Source organism: Vipera berus, assembly GCF_964194415.1.
Source record: "Vipera berus genome assembly, chromosome: 1".
Classification (NCBI taxonomy): Eukaryota; Metazoa; Chordata; class Lepidosauria; order Squamata; family Viperidae; genus Vipera; species Vipera berus.
In genome coordinates this window covers 106,127,653-106,149,591 of record NC_138202.1, presented here as the reverse complement: position 1 = coordinate 106,149,591, position 21,939 = coordinate 106,127,653, and the positions used below count along the sequence as shown (strand labels likewise).

General features: G+C 40.4%; 1 protein-coding gene across 1 annotated transcript in view; it reads left to right on the top strand.

Moving 5' to 3' along the window:
- Positions 1 to 21,939, top strand: part of SLC67A1 (solute carrier family 67 member 1) — a gene marked incomplete at its 5' end in the record, with an annotated part of 117,411 nt that overhangs the window by 83,359 nt on the left and 12,113 nt on the right. The window contains 3 exons of the mRNA XM_081330413.1: positions 767 to 882; positions 5,671 to 5,781; positions 9,410 to 9,510. Of these exons, the coding sequence (XP_081186539.1) occupies positions 767 to 882; positions 5,671 to 5,781; positions 9,410 to 9,510 (328 nt within the window). The remainder of the gene's footprint in view (positions 1 to 766; positions 883 to 5,670; positions 5,782 to 9,409; positions 9,511 to 21,939) is intronic.

The following is a 21,939-nucleotide window of genomic DNA, read 5'->3' as shown; positions in this document are numbered from 1 at the left end:
TGCTAAGCCAAAATTAAACATACCACAGTATAGCTATTGTGTGACATGTCAATCCAGCCCCAGTACAGATTGTAGGACCTATCAGGATAACATTTAGGAATCTGCTCTAATATGAAGCAGAATTAGGGTTAAGGTAAGTTTGAGATCTTGAGCTGGCTCCAGTTTGCACTGTTCTAAATAAGTTTGCTAAAAATAATGAGACCTATTCAGTTCAACAGCGCTGAGTTTATTAATTAATACTAAGAATTGCGACCTTAACCTTCCCCCCTCACGTGCAACTGAATCAAAAGCTCAGTGTATAGCACTGAAATAAATGCAAGTCATGTACATGGTGCATTCACATGAGAACAAACATTTTTAACCCATTTGCAGAATGAAGTTCAGACATCCTCTTTCCCCAGTTGTAATCCTCCTATGTAAGTCACAGATTATTCTATAGGTAGTATTTGTTTAGCGACCACAATTGGGATCGGAAACTCAGCAATTAAGTGAAGCAGTCACTAAGTGAAATCATAACCGTTCTTATGGTCTTACTTCAGTTTGTATTTGCTTTACAGACCTGTGAAGTTTTTAATTGGGAAGACTGGTCATAAAGTTGTTGTTTTTTCATCACCATCTTAACGTCAGTCATTTACTTGTATTTGTTTTCTTTACCCACTCAAAAAAGAAAGCTTTTAAGGGCAAACACATAAGGAAAAAGGGCCTTCCACTATGCTCCTGAGCATTCATTGCACAGTAGTTCCATTTATCTCTTCTCTATTTGCAGTGTTGGAGTTCCTTGCTATGTTGCAGTAGCTGGATATCTTGCCTGTGCCTTGATGGCTCTTCTTTGTATTCCTTCCCAGACAAAGCCACAGCCCAAGAGAAAAGAAGCACAACAGGGTGAGTGCCTGCCACATCTGAGCTTTAAGGGGGAAACCTAATCCATTTCAGCCTTAAACTGTGAACTAAAACCATTTGGGGTCTGTGAGTATCCTTTAAATTAAGCTAGGGTTGCATTCCTTTTCAACTTCATGGTGCAGGTTTAGGGAATTGCAGCTTAATCCCAAGGAAGGTGGGAGTGTGTTTGCTTTGTTTTGCTCCCAGGAAAAGAAATACTGTCTTTAATCTATTGCAATCCTTAACTGGCTGGTAGATATACATGTGAGCAGTGTCATGATAAAGAAATTACCCCAGCACTACTCCCTTGGGTTGGTGTCCTTCACACATTGCATACTAAAAAAGGATATGATTTCTTTGTTTCTTCATTGCAGCAGCCCGTGGGTGATTTCTGGACATGGTCTGAATCTGCTTGAGAATGTAATGCAGTCTCATTTGAATATCTGCAGCTGATTCTCATAAATTATCTCAAGACTGCTTTATGACTAAATGTAGATTCGAGCCTGGAACGGCCTTTTTTCTCTCTCTCTGCCTGTCCCTTTGTTTGTGTGTATGTGCTTTTTTAAGTTTGTTTTACCAACCTGCTCAAAGAAAGGTTGTGAAGAACTCAATTACCCTACTTTTGTGACCTTGGGTCACAGTAAAGACTTGCCCAAATAAATATTTTAAAATTAGTAACCTCCTGCTTTTTCATCGTATGACATGATATATAGATATAAAAACAGAGCTATTGAATATTGGCTAGATATCTAGCTTGTACTGCGTGTAGGAAAGTAGAGAGAAGTAAGGAAGAATACAAGATAAAGGCTACCATGAACTTATTTAAAGAGAAAAAATAGAATGGATTCATTCTAGGGCAGGGGTCCCTAATCTCCAGTCCATGCAAGCGGTGGGCAAGTGCCTGAGTGCATGAAGCTCCATTTGTGCAAACGGTGGGCACACGCAAAATCATCCCCCCTTCCCACCCTGTTGCCCCTGCCACCCCTGCTGATCTGTTACTCCAAGAAGCCATACTCTGACCAACTGACTACATAAGACCTATAAAAGCAGGTAAGAACTGAAACAAGACACTTCAACTGATGATGTTACCTAGACAGGTGACAAAATGTTCGGAAACTAAACATGCTCAGAGAACAAACCACGGCCAACCTCCTGGATTTGTTTCCATCCATTGTTTCTTACCCTTTACTTCAGATGTTATGGAGAATAGGTTGACCTCCTCTTCTTTGTGGCTGCCCCTCAAATATTGGAATGCTGCTCTCATGTCACCCTTAGTCAGTGGTGGGATTCAACTATGGGAACAACCGGTTCTCTGTGTGGATGCCACTTCCGGAAGTCCATTCTGGGCCTGGCAAAAAAAAAAACACAGTTACCGGTTCTGCTGAAGTGGTGCGAACCGGCTGAATCCCACCACTGCCCCTAGTCCTTCTTTTCATTAAACCAGACATACCCAATTCCTGCCATCCTTCTTCCTATTTTTTTAGCCTTCAATCTCCTAATCATATTTGATGCTTTTCTCTGCGCTCTTTCTAAAGTCTCAACATGTACTACTATGTATTATGTACTATCTCTGACTTGAAGATTGGGGTGAAGATGAGACCTTTGTGACTGGAGCGTGAACTTGTCGCTCCCTGCCATGTTGCTCTCCGCCATAATTTGAAGCAGGGTTGGATACAGGTGATTGCTGTGGATTGCCTAGAAGTGGAGCAGGATGCATAGCTGTATCGTGCTTGTCGCTGTCGCATTCTGTGCACTTGACAAAGGCTTTACAATTTTTAGCAAAATGGTCATATGATGCACAGCACCTGTAGCATATTCCAAATTTTTGGAGAACCTCTTTCCGCTCTTGTATAGTCTTAGTTCTAAGCTCACGACATTTCCTGAGAGGGTGAGTTTTTTTGTGAATAGGACACTGACAATTAGGATGTTCATCTCCACCAGCTGAACCACTCCATTGAGGAGAAGATGGTACAGGATGTGGGATGCCACCACCTGAATCACTCCTTAGGGGAGGAGATGGTACAGGAGGTGAAATGTCTGTTTTTCTTGTAGACACAACTCCACGTGAGTCTCTGTGTTGAGCTGCTGTGTTAACATACCTTGATGATGATGATGGAGCAGGCACACTGAATTGAGGGTGGTTGAAACTGGGATCGTTGTTTGTCCAGGCGTGGTGGCTTATAAACTTGCAAAAATATGAGAATAGGGGAAGAGAAACATTATGGCGTAGTTTGTAGTCTGAGCCTTGCCATTTCCAGTCCACCTGCAGGCCGTATGGCAGTTTGAACACCACTGGATTGACACCGTGGGAGGAATCCAGGTGGCTTAGACCAAGTAGACATGGGTCTTTTTTTTCCAATTCTATTTTCTTGAGATCACTTAGTTTCTGAAGCTTGTAATTGTCATTGTTGCCTATCTTCAGAAAGTTTTGTAGTCTTTCGAATAAGGCATTCTCTAATGCTTCTGGGCTTCCGTAGGTTTGTTCAAGTCTTGTCCATGCAGCAGCAAGACCTTCGTCTGGGGAGTCAACATGTACTATGCTCAGTCCTTCAACACGATCTGCGGAGTCTGGGTCCAGCCACTTTATGAGTAGATTAAGTTCCTCTCTGGCGTTGAAGTTGAGATCAGCAATAGCAGCTTTAAAGGTTGCTTTCCAGGATCTGTATTTCTCTGGACGGTCATTAAACTTTGAGAGGCTAGAGTTGAGAAGCTCTCGGCGAATCATGTATTTGGCATGATTAGAACGGTCTGACCCCTCACTCCTTGATGCCAAAGAAACTTGTTGGGCCCCTTGGGTGTGAAGGTTCTCTGGTGAATAAGGATGTGGTGCACCGGGATGGAATGATGTTGCAAGAGCATTCAGTTGTAAAGTTTGTGCTGGCTGTCAATTCAACTGTTGATCATTGCTGGAAATTACGTTGTCATTGGGAAGAGGTGATGCAGTTTGAAGTGTTGGCACACCTGCTTCTGGGCGCTGAAGAGGTGCAGGCCTCTGCAGGCTTGGGTTCTGTGTGCTGTTCGTAGGAAGCACAGTTGACGCACCTGTGTTGTGTTGTTGAAGAGGTGCGGGCCCTTGCAGGAATGGGGCTTCTGTGCTGTTCGTAGGAAGCACAGTTGACGCACCTGCATGGTGGCATGGAGAAGGTGTAGGCCTTTGTGGACGTGGGGCTTCTGTGCTGTTCATAGGAAGCACAGTTGATGCACCTGCATGGTGGCATGGAGAAGGTGTAGGCCTTTGCGGGCATGGGGTTTCTGTGCTGTTTGTAGGAAGCACGGAAGATGCACTTGTGTTGTGTTGACGGAGTGCAGGCCTTTGTAGTTCTGGGGTCTCTGTGATGTTTGTAGGCAGTGTGGAAAGTGGCTCTGCATCGTTGTAAACATTATTCTTTAACACATATTGACTGGTGCGTTCCATCAGATCTTCCACTTCTATTGGGATGGAACAATCTGGATCGGTGCCATCCTGCATTGCCTGTTCATAGACCTTCAGCTTTGCCCGGGCAGCTGCTCGTTCCTTTTCTATTTGCAGAATTTTCATTTGGGCTGCCACCTCTGCTTGGCGGGCCTCCTCCTCTGCTTGGCGGGCTTTGCTTTGAGCTTCCATCTCTGCTTGGCGGGTTTTGCCCTCTGCTTGGCGGGCTTTGCTCTGAGTTTCTATTTCAGCTTCCTTTCTGGCAAAGGAAAGAAGCATGTCCTTTTCTTCTGCAAGCGCATAGGCCTCTACGAGCTTGTCATGTATCGTTGAAGCCCTGGAGCGAGAGAATCTAGCGGAGCGTACTGTGTGTCTACTCGATGTGGATCTATGAGATCTGGTCTCCTGCAGTTCAGCAATATGGATTTTTGCCTTATTCTTTGCATCTTGCACTAGGAGATCTCTTTGCTGGTTCAGTTCCTCATTCTTGGTTAGTTCTGCTGAGGAACCATCTACATTAGAGTCATTCAAAAAACCTGTGTATTTTGCAGACAGCCACTGGTAACATTCATAAACTGTAGATAGGTGATCTATAGAGTCTCTTAATTCAGCAGGATTACCATTAAGGCTCAGCAAAATTGAGATGCAGTGTGCAGTTTTGTCCCATAGCTCTGATAGATTACTGGAAAAATCATCTCTAGTTGCCTCATAATTTTCTCTGAGTTTCTGGGTTGGTTTTATTGTACGCTTAGGCTTTACAGCAGAATCTTTGTGCAAATCAGGGTTGTCTGGGCGAACCAGCTCTTCTGAATCAGTGGGACACTCCGCCATGGCTAGGATAGGTACAGAAAACCTCCTAGGTATTTTTAACTAAATTCGATGAACTCTTTGACCACCAGGGGGCGCCTTCTGCGTGGTCAGAGACTTCAGGGAAGTTCACCCTTTGGCCACTAGGGGGCACCTTCTGTGTGGTTAGGGACTTCAGGGAAGTTTGCCCTTTGACCACTAGGGGGCACTCTACACGTGCCTGGGGACAAGACTTTTACTTGCTGAGCAGCCACTGGGGTGCTGTTTGAGTAGGTGAGTGCCTCAATGAAGTTCACCCCTTGACCACTAGAGGTTGCTGTTTGGAAGCAAGCCTGTTATTTTTTCCTAGCCTTCACTTGGACACAAGGTCAGCCAAATTGTTTCTTCTTAGGACCACAAGTTCGTGAGCCAGTCTGGAACTCTTAAGGAGCTGCCTGTCCGTATTAAGAGTGTTAACCGTAGGCTGTAAACTGTGCCGTTTGTTAGTTGCGAAGTCATGTCCGACCCATCGCGACCCTATGGACAATGTTCTGCAGAATATGGCCTATTTTATCTTTTTTTTCCTCCCCTAGGAACATCCCAGCCCAGTAGTGTTTTTAGCCTCCAAGAAATTATTCGCCTGTTGACACTTCCGGGAGTAATGGATGTTTTCTTAATCAAAGTTCTCTCAGTATTTCCTACAGGTGAGTGTGCTATAATTTTTTGAATAACATCTTTCAATCAGATATGATTTGAAGGATAAGGGAGTAGGTTATTAATATCTTCTGTGAGGCTGTCTCAGAAAAAAATATTTAGCTGTCAGTGTTATAATGTGACATAGTTACTGGGCCATTTAACATATGATGACGGTCGCTTGGCCATCTAGCCAATTGTTTTGAGATTACATCTAAGATTTCCTCTAATGTACCTTTCTCAGCTAGGCTCCATCTGCCAGTGTGGCCCATCAGAATACTTTTGGTTTCAGGGGATGAAACTGAACTGTAGTTTGAAGAAGAGGTTTGTCATTGTTAGGAGAAATGAGAACTGTTGTGGCTCTGCCTTGTATGTTCCAACATACTGTAGGAAGACAGCACCCCCTCCCCATAGAAAGAAATATTTTGGGGAATATTAAAAAGGCAGAATATTATATTTCCCCAAAGGAATAATAGAGAAAATCCTAGGCAGAAACCACTACCACCCAAGTTTCTCTGCCCCAAACAGAAACCAGCTCTGTAGAAATGCAAATTTGATAATCCTTTCAGAAAGATTGGAGTCAGGAAGCTTGGAGCTGATGGGATTAGAAAGACAAAGACCCCTAGAACCAGCAATCCTTCACCCAAAAATCCAACACAGGACATAGCCAACAGCCAAGCCTCATTGTGCTTTTCCTTGTTTGTTTCCCTCAAGTTCATTTTCCTGATCCTCTCCAGTTTCAACACTAAAAATAAGATAAGTAAAACAGCTAAAGAATCCAGGCATGGACTGGATTTATACACTGAATTAAACCATGGTGTGTTTTCTACATCATAGCTCCCAACTGCTGAGTTCATACAACATGCTAAATCCAAATTAAACAAGCCATAATATAGTTTGCTGCAATCCCAACCATTGTAGATTATATTGGATTAGACTGTATAATGATCTAGTTCAATATACAGTGGCTTCCTGTTATGAAAAAATGAAAAGAAAAAAGAAGAGTCAGGCTATTTTGACTCCACTGAATTTCAAGGCGGAGTTTTGATTTGCCCACCATCTATTTTGTGAATATAATGGTGCATCAGTATTGGAATTAGGAACTTGAGATCCAGAAACAAATGGCAGGATTGGAAGATTTCCAGTAAGAAAATTGCACAGCTGAAAGCCTAATCTAGGTCAAGACTAATAGCTCTTTGTTAAGAAAAAGGCTGGGAAATCATAACAGTGGAGTTTAAACTTACCCCATTAATCTAAAAGATTCTTTGACACAAAAAATCCTTTTTTCCTGCTTCAGCCTTCATTCCTTTAGCATTTTTTGTAATGGAGTCAGTTCCCCAGAATTCTTAAACAAAGATATTTAAGGATTATACTGTTAAACACATTTCCTGAATCTATGGGGGGTTTTTTCCATGCAAAGGTGATTCAGTATGGTGAGATTTTAGGAACAAGATCTAACCTTACAGTCAGAATTTGTATGGTTATCTGTTGATACATATTGCAAGTTGTAGGAAGTATCTTCAGAGAAACATTGTCCTATATTTTCATGTATTTGCTCCATTTGTATACTTATTCAATAATGGTAACATGCAAAATTCTTGGAGTGTTGCCTTTATTTATATCGTAAAAAAGGCTACAATATACACAATGACCCAGCCCCGTGATTTACAGTATTCTGTCTAAATTGGGTTAATTTGGCATATATCGTGAATTTTCTGGACAAATGTAATATTTAGACTCTGATTTTCCCACCGGGCTGGGAATTTTTTTAAAAAAAGGTAATACCCCTAAAGGAAACTATTTTAGAAAGCAGGATTCTGTTAAATACAAACTCTGCTGTCTTGTGCACATTTCCCTCAAAATGAATGTTTTTCTTCAGACTCAGAGCAAATGCACAAGAGAAGAGGGACCGTCCATACTATATTTAATGAGAATACAACTTAGAAGCATTGGATTCTTGTATTTCAGAAAAGGGCATGGCCTCTGGAATGTGAGAGATGTATCAAATGCAGAGGTTTCAGGAAGACTGAAAGGAAAGACATATTGGAGTCGCTGCTTTGTGTAGATTAAATCCTTGATTAAGGTTTTCTTAAGGCTGAGAAAAGTAGAATCTGCCTGGGATACAAAGGCACCTGCACCTCTGTATCCTAGACAAAGTAGGCAGGGATAAAAGTGACAGATATGTGGTCTGTTCCCTCTCTTCAGCATCTACAAATTGGGGCATAAAACATCCTCTCTTCCTACCATCACCACTACCTTATCCCCTATTGTAGCAATATTACTCTGGCTCTGATGGTATAATAATCAAATAAAGGGGTCAAGGTTGTTTCTTCATTCCATTATAGGGCCACGGAAACTTTATAGAACTTATGGCTTAAATTCATAGAAAAAAAAGGAGTAGCACTCATTGTAACTAGGTAGCTTCATTCCATCATGCCTACATTGCAACTTGCATAGGTTATTAAGGCAGGGGATGATGCATTCCAGGACATTGGGCACAGAGTGAAATAAATGGCTGTACAGAGTAGCAACTAACCATCGAAAGAGAGGGGTGGGCCAGGCACTGTAGCCAGTCAGAGCTGGAGTTGATACTAAATTGAACCAAGCATGGTAGACCAACCACTTGAGAGGGCTGAAGACTGCTCAGGATAGAAAGTGATACTTTTGAAGTAGAGCTTCAGATCTACAACAAGTCTGGCAACAAGTGCATTTGTAATGGGCTTGAGAGTAGATGAAGGACAATGTTGTCTCTTCCTGGCCTCAAGAATGGTAGGTAGCCTATAGCAGTTATAGGGCAAGTAGAAAATGTAAACTGGGTCCATGATCAAATGGCACAACAGGTAACAACACCTGTTAATTGTTGCTGATAAAAAAAACTAAGCAGGGTTGGGCCTGGATAATACTTAGATGGTAGACTACAAGAACATTTCACAGGACTATAGACGTGGTGGCTCAGTGGGTTAGGATGCTAAGCTTGTTGATCAGAAGGTCGGCAGTTTGGCGGGTCGAATCCCGAATGCTGCGTAGCAGAGTGAGCGCCTGTTACTTGTCCCAGCTTCTGCCAACCTAGCAGTTTGAAAGCACGTCAAAATGTAAGTAGAAAAATAGGGACCACTCCGGTGGGAAGGTAACAGCGTTCCGTGCGCCTTTGGCGTCTAGTCATGCCGGCCACATGACCACGGAGACGTCCTTGGACAAGCGCTGGCTCTTTGGCTTTGAAATGGAGATGAGCACCAGCCCCTAGAGTCGGAAACGACTAGCACGCATGTGCGGGGGAACCTTTACCTTTATAGACTAATATGAAATGGTAATCAGTTACATATTGTGGCTAAGAAAACTACCTGAAAGACAGCAGTAATTTGGAAGACTAAATCTCTGGTCCTTGTCATTGACTCAGATTGGATTCTGCAACAGAACAGAACCAAATTCAGGCAATAACATGGAAATTTTATCTGTTTATGCTTTTATGCACTAATGAAGAAGGAACTTTTCTTTAGAACAGGCTAGTTAAGACTCCTCTAGATATTCCCAATAAGGTAACCTTCAGTGAGATTGTTCTGATTCTGTCTCATTAAAAACTGCAATAACAATTTCCTGATTATCCTAAAATAAGGATTTTGGTTTTTGTTTTAACCCTAGGGGTGTTCCTAATTATGCTTTCCATCATATCCATTGATTTCTTTGGTCTGGAAGTTGCTCATGCTGGGTATTTGATGTCCTACAGTGGAATCCTTCAAATGGTAATTCAATGGGCATTGACACCTAATCCTCATATTGTTTTATTAGACAATATAGAAATAAAAAATGCAGCCTATATATTTATAGAAAAAAGAAAATGCAGCTTCGTTATGTGGTATTATTTTTAGTGTATGTGCATCCATGCATCTGTGTGTGTGTGTGTGTGTTTGTGTGTGTGTTTGTGTGTGTGTTAGTATGCATTAATAAATTTAATTTTAGATATATAGATGTGTAGCTATATACATCATCAAAGCTACGATTGCACTTTGTGTGTGGCCTCATCCTGTCAAATGCTCTACTATGTTTTCTCCTGGTATAAAGTCACACATTGCTGGAACAAGAATGTTTGTGCTTGAATCAAACCTTAATTGAGCTATTTGTATTATTCTGAGACTGTGGGGTGGTCCTGGGCTGTCTGGTCCTCATCTCCCACCAACTTGTTGGTATTATTATGTATGCATTGGAGAGGAATATCTGAGGCACCTATTCCCATCCCTGATACATAGCCAGGCCAGGATTCACGAGGTGGGGAGGGAGATATTCCTAAAACTTACCCTAATTGAGTTTTTGTTTTTTCCTCAAGAGTTGTGGATATCTGATGTGATTTTCCCTGTATATTTCTGCAATGGCTAAGCAAGAGTAATGGCTTTGAATATTGCTAGCATAACCTCTTATTACCAGGAAGCCAAGGAAGTTGGTTTGGACTTTTCGATTTCCAAAAACCACCTCCCAAGTAACTTCTAAAAGGAAGGAGAACTTTCAGCTTCAGATAGCTCATGGATATTTGCTGTTTAATATGTTGCTGGGAGCAGACAAGCCTGGGAGGATTTTTCAGATATAAGTATTCTAGATCCCAACTCATCAATAATAGAAAAAAACATATCTTTGTTTTATCATGCAAGTCTTAATTTTAGTTTCTTAAAATGCAGCATCAACAAAAAATAGTTATGAAATTTGTCCAATTAGGCTTTAGGCTAAGTCTGTCTATGAAGCATACCTCAATCACAGTAAACTCTTGCTTCTGCTAAAATGATTTCTGTTTTAATAACTTTTTGCCTTAGGATCACACAGCTCCATTTTACCTTTCAAATAGTTTGCTGTCATTTATCAACTGCAAAGGTCGGGAAGGTTAAAGAGGCAGGGAATTTCCAAGGCCTGTAACTGGATAAGTGCTGATTAATGTGATGCATTAACAGACGCCTCCGCCACTGTACTGTGTGTTTATCACACAGAAGAATAATTTTCCGTGATCTTTATCTCTCTGCCATTTATGCAAAGCACTGATTGCTTTTGCCTTAGTGTGAAGCAAAATGAACTTTACCTATTTTATTTAGAGATCAGTGGAGAACTTCTTTTTCTCTCCCTTCCCATGTGCAAACCTGGTCCTGCAAATGGCTGTCTTTTTTTAAGTCTTAGGGAAGAAAGTTGGCTGATTTCGAACCCTGAAACATAGAAAACAAAGCTGTCCTGTTTGCTTTAAACCTCTTTATCTGTGTGTGTGCAGAACGAAATAGCGTGGTGATATGGAAACTCAAACAGACACACGCCCATTGTGTATGAGAAGGATGGAGGCATCTGCTGCAGTGGGAAGGGAACACCATTTGTTTGTCTGCTCTCATAGCACACATTCCACACTAAGAACAAACCGGGAGGGGATGTTACGCTCCTTTGGAAAAAAAAAAAAGGTCCCCCATTCAAGAGGTTTTGCCTCTGCTCTTTAACATGCCAAAGTCCTTTCCTTCTTCCTAGAGGGGGAAGGGGAAAAAAAGAAACATCTCATTCTCCACAGCTTTGAACCATTTGTTCTTACATCTTTTCTCCTTCAATAGCATTTACCTTCACTGTGCTTTTAATCTAGCGGTTGTGAGAATCCTCCCACAGACCACAACTTCCTTCCAAGGCCAACAGGGACCCCCTCCTCATTGGTTTGGAAATTGCTCAAAAATAAGTCCCTATGAACAATGCTTAATGTCGCTTCTTAGCCAGTGATGTTTTACACACACAGTCAGTGAAAATGTCTTCAAAATGATGAAAAATCTATCTGTAGTTAATTGGGCAAGACATGCTTGTTTTTAATAATAATTATCAAAATGATTTTTATTGTTTTCAGTTATGTCTTGCCCCACACTTAGAAACTCACAAAAGATGTGATACACCAAATTCATATTAGCTTGTCTTTCTCCCCTAACCCCCAACAGTTTTATAAACAAACTACACTCCCTTATCTTAATGTGTACTTGTTTAATAATTTCACAATTTATGGCAGCTTTTTCCAATCCTATTTCTACCTAAAAACCCTACTAGTGAGAGTTTGCACAAAGCTCTTAATGTCAGCAAGTGAACAGTGACTTTCATTTAGAAGGGCTTTATAGAAGATTTTCAGGAGATGATGTAAAACTAAACTATAGGCATTTAATCCTAGGGAATATCCCAGCGCATTCCCTAGAAGACAGCTGCAATGCCTTTTCCTCTTTCCCTGCACCTTCCCAATTTAGTCCCATGTCCTTTCAATGACTTTGTACTTCCTTTAAGTATGACACATGACGAATCCCCCAAGACTGAATGCAGAATTTATCTTTGAAAAAAATCTTCCACCTCGCCTTTAGCCAAACATTGTCTACTTGCATTTATAGCAGATTGCCCTGGCCAAGCTTCAAGTAACTTCTCCAGTTAGTTATCCAGTTTTGTGTGGTAATACCAAAACATATGTTCTGCTACTTCAAAAGATGCACCCTCCCACTCTTATTGTAATATCCATACATTGTAATCCTTTTTCAACTAGCCAGATTGGTCTTTTGATAAAAACACTTCTAGCATCTTTGGATGGCTGGATGACTCAGCTTCCCAGATACTGCTTAGACAGAGGAGATTGTTGAAAGAGATTTTTTCCTTAATTTTAATTCCTGCTTTAAAAGAATCTTCTAAATCTATGGAGATTCTCAATCATCCAGGTCATGGTTTGTCACAAAGATGTTTTTTCAAAAGGCAGCTGGACTTTCTTTGTTTTTCTCTGAAGACAAAACAGAGAAATCAAAGACAGTCCAATTGCCTTTTGAAAAAGCTCCATCCTTCCAAAGTCAGCAAAACGAGAACCCAGATTGTTCAGAGCTATATGAAAACCATCTTGAATTGTTCCTGGAAGCAAACTGGCAGCCAATGCAGCTCATGAGCAGACATGTGATATGTGCTATTCTGGAAGCACAACGTAATTGTTCATGCCATTGACATTCTAGACCAGGGCTTTTCAACAAGTGGTACGGGTACCACCTGTGGTACATTGGCACCTAGCAGGTGGTACGCGACCATCCTAGAAAAGTGGTAGCGGGGGAGGGGAATGAGCTGAACTGGTGGCAGCACCGCACAAGCCTGAGCGAGAGATGGCTGGAGCTACAGGGCTGTCAGGGCTCAGAGAAAGCACCAGGATCAGTGCTTTTTCGGGGCTGTCAGGGCTTAGCAGAAGCTCCAGGATCCACGCCAGGCTCCAGCCGGAGCTCGGCACTGATCCTGGTGCTTCTGCTGAGCCCAGAAGAAGCGCCAATCAGCTGGAATGTTGCAGCATCTTATTTATTTATTTTATTTATTTTATTATATTTATATACCGCCCTTTCCCGAAGGACTCAGGGCGGTTTACAGGGTGATTAAAACAAAAAATACAAAAGTTAAAAACAATTTTAAAAATTATATCCGTCCCTGAACAAATAAAACCTTAAATAAATAAATTAATAAAATAAAATCTTCAGGGTCTTTTGATTTATATTCAGATGCTTGGCAACTGATTCATACTTATGACGGTCACAGTGTCCCAGGGTCATGTGAAGTGACCAAAACCTGCTGCAACCACCCAGCAGATGGGGGGAATAAAAACCAAACACCCACCCCCACCCCACCCTCGCTGCCAATCCTCAACAGAAATGCTCACAACAATGAAAACCTTGGACAGGAGGAAGAGCACCGCCAGGCAGGCAGGCAGGTGTCTTGTTCGGCTGTGGCTTGGGGGGCACTTTTTCAGTGCCATTGTAACTTTGAGCAGTTACTAAGCGAACTGTTGTAAGTCGAGGACTAACTGTACTTTATCACTTTTTTCCTTTTTTTTTTGGTCATCTATTTTTTGACACCTTGCTAGATGACTGGTGGTACTCAGATGTTGCCATATCCTAAAAGTGGTACAATGGGTGAAAAGGTTGAAAAGCCCTGTTCTAGACCAGCTGAATCTTCTGAACATTCTTCAAAAGTAGCCCCATGTAGAGCCGTAATCCAATCTGGAGGTGATGAGTGAATAAGTGACTGTGAGCAGAGCCCCCTGATCTAGGAACGGCCCAACTAGCACACAACATAAAGCTGTCCAAATTCCCTCCTAGCCATAACTGCCACCTGCTCTTTCAGCAGGAGTGGTGAGTCCAAAAGGACCCCCAGATTGAGCACCAAGTCTGCTTGCGGCTGCCTGTCTGATGGAAGAGAACCAGAAGCTGAGTCTAATATGAAAATTATTCAACCATAATATATAACAGGGCTTTTCAACCTTTTCACCCATTGTACCACTTTTAGGATATGGCAACATCTAAGTACCACCTGTCATCTAGCAAGGTGTCAAAAAATAGATGACCAAAAAAAAAAGGAAAAAAGTGATAAAGTACAGTTAGTCCTCGACTTACAACAGTTCACTTAGTGACTGTTCAAAGTTACAATGGCACTGAAAAAAGTGCCCCCAAAGCCACAGCCGAAGAAGACACCTGCCTGCCCGCCTGGCGGTGCTCTTCCTCCTGTCCGAGGTTTTCATTGTTGTGAGCATTTCTGTTGAGGATTGGCAGCGAGGGTGTGGGGGTGTGTGTTTGGTTTTTATTCCCCCCGTCTGCTGGGTGGTTGCAGCAGGTTTTGGTCACTTCACATGACCCTGGGACACTGTGACCGTCATAAATATGAATCAGTTGCCAAGCATCTGAATATAAATCAAAAGACCCTGAAGATGCTGCAACATTCCAGCTGATCGGCACTTCTTCTGGGCTCAGCAGCTGGAGCCTGGCGCTGATCCTGGAGCTTCTGCTAAGCCCTGACAGCCCCGAAGAAGCGCTGATCCTGGCGCTTTCTCTGAGCCCTGACAACCCTGTAGCTCCAGCCATCTCTCGCTCAGGCTTGTGCGGTGCTGCCACCAGTTCAGCTCATTCCCCTCACCCGCTACCACTTTTCTAGGATGGTCGCGTACCACCTGCTAGGTGCCAATGTACCACAGGTGGTACCCGTACCACTGGTTGAAAAGCCCTGATATATAATTATTAGTGGTTCTGCTTGAATAATCCAGGAAAAAAGATTAATTATAAAATAAGGACTTTCTTTTTTCTATAGAGGAGATCCCAGGAAAGATAATAACCATATGTATGATTTAAAATGTATTCCAAAGGCATATCCCAAATCAATGAATCTGATCAATGAATTAATAAAAGATTCTATTTATAGTAAGAACAAACTTGACATAATATTAAAAACTGGTCTTGCAGATTAATGTGTGTGTGTTTGTGTGTGTGTGTGTGTACACCAATATACTATATATTAACATACGAATAGTAATATATAGTAATGGAACTTACTGTATGGCACTTCCACTTTGCTATCTTTTCTACTATAGCCAAATCTTTCAAGTTCACATAAAAAGGAAAGAAAAGAAATGTAAAAAAAACAACTCTTAACTAATCTGGTCCTTTGTATGTCTGCTTATCCTCTTCTCAATGTCATCCTTACTAAATCCAGCCAGTGCTGATTTTTAGGACCTACTAGGTGCAGCTTAGGAGGTAAGAGAAAGGATGGGGTAGACTTTCCTTCTAACAGTAGTGGAGAAATGACAGCTCACAAGCTCTGTACAGCTGCACCACTGCAAAAAGGGAAATGTTTTTTGGGTTACAGAGCAGCTGAGCTAGAAATAAATTAAAACAATCTCTACTCAGTACAGGAATACAACTCAAACTATCCCTGGCAGACGTTTATCTTGCCTCTGCTGGAAAAGAGACTCACCATCTCTTTTACTATTAAGAAAGGTTTTAAAAAAAACATTGAATCAGAATTTCCCTCTTGATATCTTCAATCCATTATTTAGTGTCCTACATGCAGTATCAAGACAGAGCAAGCATTGGCCTCCTTCTATGTGACATCTTTTCAGGTATCTAAAAATGCTCTCATATCCCTTTTCTGTTCTTTTCTCAACATGCCCAGCTTCTTGAAACTCTCTTTCCAGGAATTAAGTCTAGCCTCCCTCCCCCAAACATCCTCGTTGCCTTTTTCAGAAATGTGTGTAGTTTGAATACTTCTTTCAATACATTGTTTAACACAGTATCTAAGGTGGGGTTGAATGACACAGAGTTCTGCAGCAGGACCCTTGCTCTCTGTCGCCTCAGAGGACTTAACAGATTCAAGTTACAGATCACTGGAATAACATTAGAAGAAGCATCTTGAGAATAAAACTGTAAGCAGTGAAAATAGTACTGCTTCATCAGAGGCAATATAAAATGTCCAACGTGAGTAATAGTATTGACTCATAAAAATATACTGCTAGTAATCAGTCAGTTTGGATGTCAAATAACCATTAATCACACTGTGGTGCACTGTAGAGTTGCAGAATAGAAATATCCTAAGAATCATTAATAAAGTTGGACAAAACTTGCTTTTTTGTCATTATTTCACTTGGTCTTTTGATTTGGCTAGGAAAAAAGAAATCTGGCTAAATACATGTGTACATGTCAGCAACCTCCTTCACTTTATTTTTAGAAACATTTTCAGTCTTGTGGAATTGAAAAAGACTGTTTGCAATGCAACATTTTGCTTTTGATTATGCTGTTTTTAGCTTTGGGATTCCTGGTATATGCTACTGGACCTTTCTCTCGTCTTTGCAGTTCTTTATGGCCAAATTCAGAACTAAATGAATGGTGTCCATTAATATTGGTTGCTGCTTTTCTACTGAATTCTTCAGTAGACCCATATTGCGTTTTATTTGCTTGTGCATTCTTGTAGATATCTGACAAAAATGACCCACTCCACCAGCAGTTCTGGTTTCTGTGTTGTAATCTTTGGAGTAATACTGAATCTCGTGATACTATTAAACTTAAATTAACCTTAATATTGATTTCTTGTACTGGAGTTCTTAAAGTCCAGTACAGTTTGGTCTATGATAGCTATGTCATGCCTTTTTTTCAGTTTTATGAATATGACTTCTTTTGAAGGCAGAAAAATTATTTAGAGATTATTTGTTAAGTGCATTGAGGTACTTCCCAAGACTGGCTTCCTTCCAAAAAAGGAGATTAAACTTTATCTCCACTGTGTACTTTTCTGCTTTAAGATCTGAAAATATCAGCTGGATTTATGGCACAGTTGCTGTTGTTAATGGTGCATGAAAGGAAGAAAGACAGTTTTCACTCTTTGAATTACTTTGTTGGGAGTTTCCAATTAAATATTTCCCCTGCAGATTCAGAGGCTTATATGGCTTTGAAGGAGGACAAAGACAAAGTTGTTTCACCTGCAGCTTGTGTACATAGCCAAGGGCGGCTCTTGTTATGTCACTTGCAAACTATTTCCTTCCTCTTTGGGATATTGATAATACAGATTCCTGTTAAGGTAAAAATCTTTCTCTTCATATTACTTCAAAGAAGGTCATGTTACAAAGGCAAGCAGAATTTGAAGGTAGGAGATGAGGCCTAGCAACTTGCTTGAAATGGCCAAAGGAAGTTCAGTGTGGAAATTAAGCATTTTTTCAACATTGACTTCTAAAAACTGGAAGGGGAGTTAAACACTAAAAGTATTCAACCAAGTCTCTAAATCAACCCACATTTCTGAAAACAAAATTCATCTCTATAACTGAAAGTTGTCATTAGCTACCTCTACTCGGCAGTTCTGCAAAACTGGAAGAATTGGAGGTTCTACGGCAAAGTTGGTGGAATAATGTTTACTCATACACAGTTAGGCTAACAACGGGAAGAGCCAGATTAAAATGCCCATTTGTATCCACTTCAGGAATTGTACATTTACCAAATATTGGGGAAGGCTGCTATATTTCAAAACAGAGGAGATCACAAATAGATGATAGTTAAGGATAGCTAAAAGAAAAACTCAACATCATTATAGAAAGTCAAATCCCAAGGATCCTTTCAACCTGTAGGTGATACTGGAAAGTTTAGGTAAGAATTACAGACTGCATAACTCTATTTATTATATTACTGCTGAGTCAATGACCCTGAGTTCAAAAAATGCCTGAAGTCTGGTAAGCCTTCACCACCCTTTGATAGAATGACACCACCCTTTGTTAGAATGCCTGAAGGATGAGAAGGTGTGATTTATGTGAGCTAGCATTTTTTCCTGCAGTAACTAATCCATGTAGCCATTATTCCATGGTACATTATGTAATATGGGATGTTGCAACATGCTGGTAACTGCTAAGTGGTATCGGGTAGCACAAAACCTAATGCGTCTTATCTACTACTCATAGGAGAGACCCAAGAATAACTTGTTCTCTTGTCATTTTCAGAATCAGAGGCTACAAAATACATCCACCTTCATTCCACATGTCCATGATTCAGTATCAGCTCCATAAAGTGGCATTAATGACATACAATTATGCTGAAATAGCTGCAGACTAACATTTGGGTGTGTTGCACAATCATTAATTAAGAAACTTAGTAGCACTCTCACCTGATCATTTCCTTTTAGTTTCTCATCTATTGTCAGGTGATATAGGAGAGAGCTATAATCTGTTGACTAGTTCAACACCTAATTTCCCTTTGAATGCCTGTGAAAATAGGACCTTGCTCTATTGCCTTGGCTAAAGACATCTTTATTTTCCTGTGGAGGAGACATTTGGTCCCTTTTGAATAGGAGATTGCAAGGTTTCTTGCTCTCTTATTGTCTCCTTTACCTTTGCAGGATTCTTGAGATATATGAATATGACATAGTTTTATAACAAAGGGGCGGTCCATTCTCTATTGCAATGTGACCAAGCATATTCATCAAATAATGAATTAAATTAATGTATTTGCAAATATAACTACAAGTGTTTACAGTACTCAACTAGATAAGTCAGTGGTCTGATTCTATAAAAAATAGTTTCTTGCGTTAATCTAGGCTGTCATACATTATAATATTAGCTGTGCTTGTGAAATGTTTTCCTTGTGCATCCGCCCAGCATAGTGTCCATTTAAAGTTCACTTCCAGGAGACCTTGCATTTGAACATGCTTTCTGCAGTTTATAGGGATTGCAGTTCAAAAATCACCGGAAGAGTACTGTATTAGGGAAAGACTGTCTTTGAAAATTACACTTTTTGAGTGCTATCCAGGAGACAGAAAAAGTTATGTGTCTTTCTCAGTGAAGTATTGCCAGCCTTATTCTCAACACTGGGCAAAGAACTTTCTTTTGAGGGACCAGAATATCCTGTTCCAGTGCAAGCCTCTCAGAGTTCACAGAACATGACCTCTCCAAGATTTTAGGTTTGAAAAGCTAATATCTGCTGTGTGCCCCATGTCCCTTTATTATCAGGAGCATCCATTCTGACATGAAGAGGCAGCAATTTAAAAAACAACAACCATCTAGAACTGGGGGGGGGGTCCTCAACCTTGGCAACTTTAAGACTTGTGGACTTCAATTCCCAGAATTCCTCAGCCAGCTGCTGGCTGAGGAATTCTGGGAGTTGAAGTCCACAAGTCTTAAAGTTGCCAAGGTTGAGGACCCCTGATCTAGAAGATCCTGATTTCTGTCTGCCTTACAGTGTCTTCTTCCAAAATATTTCTACTGCTGGCAGCTGAGCTTCATAGGCATCATGTCTGCTCACGAACTGAAACATTATGCACACAAACCCCACTCCCTCATTCTACAATCTTGATCTGCGGAATTTTTATCTCTCACATTTGTTAGCCAACTTTGTAAAAGTCTTTCTTACGATAGCCACACACCTTGTTCCAATGCAAGCTATGATATCAGCATTTTAACTGGGTGTTTTTCCCATTATATTTTCCCAGACTACCATACAAGGCAAAACATAAATGACTTTTTCCTGACTACCATACAAGGCAAAACACAGTGTGCTGCCACAGTGACATTGATTAAATTATCTTTATGCGGGACAATTTGTGGTGAATAATGGAACTATTACCATACTTTCTCCATCCTCCTTACCCCTCCGTCCATTTTCAGCTTGAAAGAAACATAACAAATCCAGCTTCTGGTAGTTTTTTTTACTATTGGGAATAATCTTTCCTGATCAATACATTACGTGGGACTTTTATTTCCATGATCTGCTCTAACAGAATAAAATAGCTATGCAGCTTGCTTGTACTGCAATTGCGATGCAATCAGCACTGGGCTTTTCATATTGTTTCTGCTATTTTCTTTGTTTACTGAATGTTTTTAGGGAAAGAAACACTCCAATGCAGGAGGGTGTGTGTCTATGAGTGTGTATGTAAATAAGTCAAAAGTCTTCAAAAGTAGGGCACTGTCAAAAGTAATTCTGCTGTTGTGAGTGATATATTGGATAAGCAATCCTGCACGGGTTATTATTACCATGTTAGAGCACATATTCTGATGGCATGATCTGAAGTCAATAGTGAAATACAGTATAATTTGATTAAAAGAACAGCCATAAAACTCACAGATAAGAGTGGGCTTCTGATTTTCCAGTAGTTATTTAGGATTTAAAGGACACTTTTTGCAATTCTGTTCCATGGCACAACAAACTCTCCTCCCACCAAAAAAAAAAAGAATCAAGAGATGATAGCAATCGCAACACTTCTCATGGCCCCAGATGTTATTTTTCTATCAGCTGCACAATGGCTACCTTTTGAACTGTAGTAGAATCAGTGTAGATGTGAGTGTGTTGTAAGGCATATTTGTGGAGTCTTGGGGAAAAATCCAATTATACCTCAAACCTTATAATTATTCATTTAGTACAATGGCACACCCAAGGAAGAAGCCTATACATTTAAGAACTATTTTAAGGGATCAAATTGCGCTGTCATATATATTAATTTATTGCCTACCTTCCTACAGTTGAACTTGCTTTTTTCCCAAAAAAAGCTTCCCATTTAGACAGTGTTGAGATCTCCATCGGCAATAAAGAATAGTGTCACATGTTCAAAGTACAGTACCCTTAAAGTGATTGAAGAGATAGATCAATACTGCAGCTACAAACCTTTTTTTAGAGAGAAAATCTTGAAGGTATAGAGACCAGAGTCGTTTGATTTTGTTAGATGACCTCCCAGGTAAACATTTGATTTTTTTTCCTGCCTAGGGATGTTAACTGGACAGTTTGATTCATTTGCATAAAAAATCCTGTGACTCAAGCAACTAATGAAGAATTCAATTTCTGTTTAATCTTTTTAAATGAAACCTTATGTGTATAATGGTGGATATGGATGATTCCCCCCAAATGTTAGTGTACAAATATACCAATTTGGTTTAGTAGGACTGTGAGCAGTAAGTTGTTCTGCTGTATTTCAATCCATTTATTAAAAAGTGTACAGTGAGTTTAGGATTTTAGCTGATACCTTTTAACTGATAAAAGTTTTAAATTATTCTAATTATCTTAACTGTGTACCACATCAGCAATATTTAAAAGCAGGAGGTGAGGGGAGTAAAAATATTCTTACTAAGCATATTTTGGCTATACATATACATTGGAAGCAGATATAGTCTTCATTTTCCTGAATAGTGACCAGGACCAATTTTTTAACTTTTTGTTATCAAAAATGTCATCCAGCTCAAAGATAGTTTTGGAAAAATTGTACCTGTCTAACTCACTTTTCCAAATATATTATATTTCATATAAGTTTTAATTTAACTTGTATTGTTTAGAGCAGATTCCTCAACATGATATCAAAGCACTGAGAGATCCATCCTATATGAAATTATAGTCAATGCCTGTCTTATTGTATTTTAAAGATACAATGGTATGTTCCGATTACTCCTTTGACATTTCTCATTTTAATGATGAATTATTGTCAGAATGAGCTGTTGTCTAATTTAACCCCATGCCCATTCTTCCGAAACTTGTAGACATTTTTCCAACTCAGAATGCCTTCCCAGCTGTTGTTTTTTTCCCATGTCATCACAAATGTTTGTGTGATGGGAACAGCTTGAAGACTAGTAGTACTGAGACAAGAGTCCCATCCCCATCCCCAGTTTTACTTTGATGATGATGATGATGATGATGATGATGATGATGATGATGATGATGATAATGATGATGATGATGATGATGATGATGATGATGATGATGATGATGTTGGAAGGGACCTTGGAGGTCATCTAGTCCAACCCCCTGCTCAGGCAGGAAACCCTATACCATTTCAGACAAATGGCTGTCCAGTCTCTTCTTAAAAACTTCCAGTGTTGGAGCATTCACCACTTCTGGAGGCAGGTTGTTTCACTGATTAATTGTTCTAACTGTCAGGAAATTTCTCCTTAG